The sequence below is a fragment of the Panthera tigris genome, chromosome X (genome assembly GCF_018350195.1).
Source record: "Panthera tigris isolate Pti1 chromosome X, P.tigris_Pti1_mat1.1, whole genome shotgun sequence".
Taxonomy (NCBI): Eukaryota; Metazoa; Chordata; class Mammalia; order Carnivora; family Felidae; genus Panthera; species Panthera tigris.
In genome coordinates, this window is record NC_056677.1 from 119,279,664 (window position 1) to 119,287,467 (window position 7,804).

Consider the following 7,804-nt stretch of genomic DNA (forward strand, 5'->3'; position numbering starts at 1 on the left):
GGCTCGTTCCGCCTGTGGGGCTGTCTGTGTTCCAAATGCGGCCCGGCAATGGGACCCTGTGTCAGCTCTGCCTGCAGCGGTCAGGGAAAGCAAGTGTGAGTGTTTTGTGGGACAGGCCCACCCTGGGTCGATTCACTTACCCCTCTCTTCGATCGCCCCTTTTCCCTGACTCGCCAGAGGCGCCCTGGCCCTTCCGGGCGGTAGCAGATAACCGCATCTTGCAAATGGACCCCCACACGGGAGAGACACCCGGTTCCAGGGGACCTTAAGATCATTAAGGAGAAGCGGGATAATGGAGGCCAAAAGCCGACACCTGGCTGTTAATGGCGTGGAAAGGTTCTGTGAATCCGACCGAATGTCAGAACCGGAAGGGCCCGTACAGCCCCATCCCCTTCTGCCAACGGCGATGCGAAGTTGCAGAGAGAAGCGAGCAACCCGGCCACAGAGCTGGATCAGAACCCAGGCGCACTGGTGTCGGGCTGTCGGGCGGGACCTCTCCCCCCGTCTCCCGCGGTTCTCGGCCGCCGGCCTTCCCGCACTGCTGCCTTCGTTCTAGCTCCCCTGCCCTTGTCGCCTGCAGCTTTAGGCCCCTCCGTGGGCGCCCGCGCTGGGGCTCCCACACCCAGCCGAGCGAGGCTCAGCCTGGCAGTGTCTTTCTGACACCCACTCCTCCTTCCTGCAGGCGCAGAGCACGCATTTAAACTTCATCTTCTGGCTAACTATAAACCTCAGGGAGAGAATGGTTCTGAAGCCGCTCGTCTCTAACGCTGAGCTGGCTTTCAGAATCCAGGCGAATGTGTGTTTGGCCAGTCACGGCCCAGAAAGTACTTCTCTCAGCACCGAAACAAAGCTCTGTATGTAAGGCACAAATCCCCTCCTCGCCCTCCTACACAGGCACTGTGGAGCGGGCACACACCGCACTCCGCACCGAGAGCACGGGGGCAGGAGATCTAGGAGGCTGGCAGGCGGGCCCCAGTCCTGGAGCAAAGAGGCACATCTCCCACCCACACACACAAGAGCGCGCGCGCGCGAGCGCGCGCACACACACACGCGCACACACACACACACACTCTCACTGGGAAGATCCGGACCTCTGCTTGGGAATTTGCAATGAGACCCTACTGGAATGGCCAGGAGGGGTAGCAGGTGGAAGAAACCACTCGGAGGGGCCACGGGCCGGAGTCGTCCCGGCGGTCGCAGCCCCTCAGCGGGGACCCCTCCTGGAGAATCCCTCTCCAGGGGCTTCGCCAGCCGCTCGCCGCCCGCCGGGCTGGAGGTGGAGTAGTTCAGAAGCAACTGACGCAGCCCGGATTCGAGCTTTGCAAAGCCGCTCGCTGGGAAGGGAAGCATCTGCCCCTCCCTCCCCCACCGCGCGCCCTCGATCCGCCGCTTGCCCCCTCCCCGCGTGACGTCACCCCAGCCCTGTCCGGGGGAGCCTGCAAAACCTCTCAAATTCAAACTGTCGGGCGCACTGCTGCCGCCGCCAGCGCATCGGAAGCGCGCGCCCAGGCTCGGCCGTCGCCGTCGCCGTCGCCGCCGCCGCCCGCCACCCGGGCCGGCCGGCTCCCCGACCTCCCTCCGCAACCGCACCCCCGGGTCGCCGTCGGCTCAGCCTGCAGCCGCCCCGGGCGTCCTCTCCTCCCCTGCGGCCTGCCGGATTTCGGATTTCTGCGCACCCCGCCCCCCCCCCCCACCCCAGGCAAATTAAATCCGCCGGCGGAAAGCAGGGCATCCCCCCGGAAGCGGCGTCTTCTTTTACCTTGCTCTTCTTCTCTTTCCGAAGATGCCAAACTACTGGCGGACAGCAGAGGAGAGGGGTCCCGTCTTCTCCTGATGTGTGAGTAACCCCCACCCCGCGCTGCCTTGGCGCTTCCATCCTCTCCCCCTCCCCCACCGCCAGTCCCCTGATTTTCCCACCCCCTTTTTGCGCAGTTAAAAAAAAAAAAAAAAAAGTAAAGCAATTTCTGCCGCGAGCCTAAGACGGGCGAGCCGCCCGAGAGAGATCTCTTCAAGCTACCCCAGGGGAGGAGGAGATGGGCTGGATTTAGTAGGACAACTCGATTACTAATGACTCCGTGGCTGGCTGCGACCCGCCGGGAAATCAGGTGCAGGCATGTGTGCTCCGGGACGCGCGTGTGGGTGGGCCGGGGGCGGGGGCGGGGGCGAGGGCGAGGAGAGAAGAAACCGCTTGGAGAAACGCAGTGATTTCATTCTGCCGTGTTGCCCACTCCCCGCGTCGTCCCTGCCTCCCACTCCGCCCCCCCCCCCCCCCCCCCCCCCCCCCCCCCGCTTTGCCATTTTAATCGGGCTTCCTTGTTTCTTTCTCCCCCGCATCCTGCTCTCTCCGGCACCCTTCCCCAAGGTTTGCCTGTAGGTACCTGAACTGACACCGACGGTGCCCAAAGATGCTGAGCGGCGTTTGGTTCCTCAGCGTGTTAACCGTGGCCGGGATCTTACACACGGAGAGCCGCAAAACTGCCAAAGACATTTGCAAGATCCGCTGCCTGTGCGAAGAGAAGGAAAACGTACTGAATATTAACTGCGAAAACAAAGGATTTACAACGGTCAGCCTGCTCCAGCCCCCCCAGTATCGAATCTACCAGCTGTTCCTCAATGGAAACCTCCTGACCCGCCTGTACCCTAACGAGTTCGTCAACTACTCCAACGCCGTGACTCTCCACCTGGGCAACAACGGGCTGCAGGAGATCCGCACCGGGGCGTTCAGCGGCCTGAAGACCCTCAAGAGACTGCACCTCAACAACAACAAGCTCGAGGTGCTGAGGGAAGACACCTTCCTCGGCCTGGAGAGCCTCGAGTACCTCCAGGCCGACTACAACTACATCAGTGCCATCGAGGCGGGGGCCTTCAGCAAACTGAATAAGCTCAAAGTGCTCATCCTGAACGACAACCTTCTGCTGTCGCTGCCCAGCAATGTGTTCCGCTTCGTCCTGCTGACCCACCTGGACCTGAGAGGCAACAGGCTGAAAGTGATGCCTTTCGCCGGCGTCCTTGAGCATATTGGAGGGATCATGGAGATCCAGCTGGAGGAAAACCCGTGGAACTGCACCTGTGACCTACTTCCTCTCAAGGCTTGGCTGGACACCATAACGGTGTTCGTGGGGAGATCGTCTGCGAGACTCCCTTTAGACTGCACGGGAAGGATGTGACCCAACTGACCAGGCAAGACCTCTGTCCCAGAAAGAGCCCCGGGGACGCCAGTCAGAGGGGTGGCCACGCGGACACTCACGTCCAAAGGCTGTCGCCTACGGTGAATCCTGCGCTCAGCCCGACCAGGGCCCCCAAAGCCAGCCGGCCACCCAAAATGAGAAATCGCCCAACTCCCCGGGTCACTGTCTCCAAGGACAGGCAGAGCTTTGGACCCATCATGGTGTACCAGACCAAGTCCCCCGTGCCCCTCACCTGCCCCAGTAGCTGTGTCTGCACCTCTCAGAGCTCCGACAACGGCCTGAACGTCAACTGCCAGGAAAGGAAGTTCACCAACATCTCCGACCTGCAGCCCAGACCTACCAGCCCAAAGAAACTCTACCTGACGGGGAACTATCTGCAAACCGTCTACAAGACCGACCTCTCAGAATACGGTTCTCTGGATCTGCTGCACTTAGGGAACAACAGGATCGCGGTCATCCAGGAGGGCGCCTTCGCAAACCTGACCAGTTTACGCAGACTCTATCTGAACGGCAATTACCTTGAAGTGCTGTACCCTTCTATGTTTCACGGGCTGCGGAGCTTGCAGTATCTCTACTTAGAGTATAATGTCATTAAGGAGATTAAGCCGCTGACCTTCGATGCTCTGATTAACCTACAGCTACTGTTTCTCAACAACAACCTGCTGCGCTCCTTGCCCGACAACGTATTCGGGGGCACGGCCCTCACCAGGCTGAATCTGAGAAACAACCACTTTTCCCACCTGCCCGTGAAAGGGGTTCTGGACCAGCTCCCGGCGTTCATTCAGATCGACCTGCAAGAGAACCCGTGGGACTGTACCTGTGACATCATGGGGCTAAAGGACTGGACGGAACACGCCAACTCCCCCGTCGTCATCAACGAGGTGACCTGTGAATCTCCCGCCAAGCACGCAGGGGAGATACTGAAGTTTCTGGGCCGGGAGGCCATCTGTCCGGACAGCCCGAGCTTGTCAGACGGAACCGTTCTGTCAACGAATCACAACACGGACACTCCCCGGTCGCTCAGCGTGGCCCCCAGCTCCTACCCCGAACTGCACACGGAGGTTCCCCTCTCCGTCTTAATTTTAGGATTGCTTGTGGTCTTCATCTTGTCCGTCTGTTTCGGGGCCGGCTTGTTCGTCTTCGTCCTGAAACGCAGGAAGGGGGTGCCGAGCGTCCCGAGGAGTGCCAACAGCCTCGACGTGAGCTCCTTCCAGCTACAGTACGGGTCCTACAACACCGAGACTCAGGATAAGACGGACGGCCACGTCTACAACTACATCCCCCCGCCCGTGGGTCAGATGTGCCAGAACCCCATCTACATGCAGAAGGAAGGAGACCCGGTGGCCTACTACCGCAACCTGCAAGACTTCAGCTACGGCAACCTGGACGAGAAGAAGGAAGAGCCGGCCACGCTGGCCTACACTATAAGCGCCGCCGAGTTGCTGGAAAAGCCGGCCGCACCCAGAGAGCCCGAGCTGCTGTACCAGAACATCGCCGAGCGGGTCAAGGAACTTCCCAGCGCAGGACTCGCCCACTATAACTTTTGTACCTTACCGAAGAGGCAGTTCGCCCCTGCGTATGAATCTCGACGCCAAAACCAAGACAGAATCAATAAAACCGTTTTGTACGGAACTCCCAGGAAATGCTTTGTGGGGCAGTCAAAACCCGACCACCCTTTACTGCAAGCTAAGCCGCAGTCCGAACCAGACTACCTCGAAGTTCTGGAAAAACAAACTGCAATCAGTCAGCTGTGAAGGGAAACCACTTACAACCCTATGGCAGCCGAGGGTGCTGCTGCAAACTGTTGGAAGCACTACATTGGCTTTTGTGTGTGTTTGCCTTCTCCCTTCCTCGGCATCAATGGGGGACTTTGAAAATGCGTGGGGGATGGGCTGAAGCAATGATCCTGCGTTTCCGAGTTTTCCTTTAAGTTATTTCTCTCTCGCTCCCCTCCCCCGCCTTTCCCCCCCCTTCTCTCCTTAGGAATCATCACGGAACACGAGCGTTTTCTACGGTGCGTTGTTTTTTGGTTTCTGGTTTGTTTGTTTTTTTTTCCGTATGTTCTATGGATGGTTTTGCTTCCTTTTTCTTCCTTTCTTTTTCCAGTGTGTGGGAATGGGAAGAGGAGATTGTAGTGAATGAAGAAAGAGGAAGCAAACTTTTCACGTTAAAAATGGATATTTGGCGTATTTTGTAGAAGATCTCCAAAGACCTTTGGAGACTATACATCCTTTTGTAAATAACGATATGTGGTATTTCTGTCTTCAGTTTCCAAGTATAGCCGCCAGGCAACACTTCTTTGTGTTAAAGTGCCTTTGCACTTTAAGTACATTACTTAAATGTTGCTGTTAGCTTTGATAAATTGGACATATTTTAATGTGTTGTATTTTTGAAATTAAAAACACTGTAAAATAGACGAAAATGTCAGCTATATGAAGTCAACGTACAGTTTGCTTGAGTTATAGAAACCAGCCTGTCATCAAATGATTCTAGTTGTAGGACTTTAGAGATTTAACTGTAAAATATTTCCTTTCTTCTGGGTTTGTTCTAAGTGATTTTATTTAAGCCAACTAAGGGGATTTAACAGTGGACTAGAGGTCAGACCGCCTCAGCCGGGATTAGTAATTCATTAATAAAATATATTTAACCCAACATCAGAGTGCATCGAACAATTAATGCCCTTCCGTAAATCATTATTTTACACTAACACGGTCAGTGTTTTAGATTATTTTCCTGATTCAGAGTGCATCACACGACTTGTAATAGATCTTTTCTGCATTAAATTAGATATTTTTATATATTTAAGTGAAAGAGTGGATTTCTAACTTTTTAATTGCAATTAGTGTTTTTTCTGCCTATTGAAACCTTTTCTATAAACACGCACCAGTAGAGGCCGCCACACACCTCATTTAATAAAGACACAGGAGCCATTCAATCCCTTGAAAGAAGGAAGACTTCCAAGGTGAGGTGAAAACATCCCAAGTAACTTCTCTGCAAATTCAAGGCAGCAGAGACAAGCGTATGCATTACCTTCTGTTTCTTTTTAGGGTTAAAGATTAGACTCAGAATCCTCAATTTGCACGTTTTCAGAGAAAGCAGCACTTTCCTCTTGCATTTATCGAAGCATTCATGGGGTGCTATCACATCATGTACTGTTTGCATCTCCGAATCAATTCAAAACGACCAAAACCGAGAAAGGAGGGATCTTTTCCCCTCTGCCTTCTTCAGGCACGGGTTACGTGCATTTTTTTCCTCATCAGCTGGAGCAAGCCTTTCGTTTTGGTCTTAGCGTTAAAATGATTTTAACTGATCGAGTCTATACAACATTTATGAAGCCTTATTAGCCTGTAAGGAATTTTTAGATGCAAACATTATGGTGCGATTTAAACAAACAGCCCTTCTTTACAACAAAAAATAGTTTTGTTTTGTCTATTGTAAATCCTTATGCAACTGGGATGGTGATCTGCATATAAAGTAGTTCAGCTTTTCAATTCCTTATTAAAGCAATTGATGGCGTCTGAAAGAAGCACACTGTTTCCTTTTCATAAATAGGTTACTGCACATAATAATCCTTTATTATCATGTGGAGATTGAAGTGGATCCTCATAACTTACTTTTGAAGCTTTAAAGTGACTAATAGTATAGTGTCTGTCACTATAAACAATTCATGCGACAGGCTTTCAGTTAGAAATTACTTGGATTAATAACTACTGGTGCAAAATCGTTTTTTAACAATAGAAGTTAATTACGGATATTTGAATGTAAGGGGCCTCTGGGGAAAAAAATGCCTTCAACGACCTAAAATCTCTGAATATCTACAGTGACAAGCTAACGTGTTCACTCTTGGATTAGAGATCATAATTCCTATTCAAGTCCATTAGATCCAAGTCAAAAATGGTGGCCCGAAATGATCTACAAATGATCTACAAGAATGTTAACGTAGTGAGATTTTACATGTCATAGAAGAGGACAGAGAATAAGTATCATGCTAAGTGAACTTGGAGATAGCTCCCAGAAAAAAACACCTCCTCTTTGAGAGAAATATATATGTATGTGTGTGTATGTGTGTGTGTATATATATATACGCACACACATACACACACACACATACACACACACGCGTGTACCCATCACCCGTATATATATAAACGAGTTTCAAAACTCCTCTTGTGGGTGCTCTCATTTCATGCAGTGATAAATACAGAATACAGAGGTAGGTATTTTGGGAAGTGATTATAAAGGCAAATTAGTATACATATTCTGTTAAGATGGTTTTTAGGTTTAAACTATATATCTAACTAGAACTACTGACGTGATTCCACTTCAGTGTTCGTTCTTATTCACCGGAAAGTGAAGTCATTCCGTGATCCACAGAAAAAGCAATTCATTAATCTCAGAGAGCGATATCTTAATATTCATTTAGTTACATGACGTTAAAGAGGCCTCCTGGAAGAAGTCAGATGCATAGACTCTCTCGCTTAATAATTACGATGTACATCTAGACTCCCATATGCTCCTTCGATTTTTACTTTATTTGTATTAGGCTTTAAGAGCAATCGTTTGAATGTGGTTCAGACTATTTCATTTCAAGGCATCATACACCGTACACTTCGAAG

At 51.8% G+C, this 7,804-nt stretch overlaps 1 protein-coding gene across 1 annotated transcript; it reads left to right on the top strand.

The window, feature by feature from the left end:
- Positions 1-2,341: 2,341 nt before the first annotated feature.
- Positions 2,342-5,671, top strand: SLITRK2 (SLIT and NTRK like family member 2). The gene is given in 2 exon segments (XM_007099216.3): positions 2,342-3,114; positions 3,117-5,671. Coding segments are annotated over 2 exon segments (2,535 nt in total). The 5' UTR covers positions 2,342-2,405; the 3' UTR covers positions 4,943-5,671.
- Positions 5,672-7,804: the final 2,133 nt, after the last annotated feature.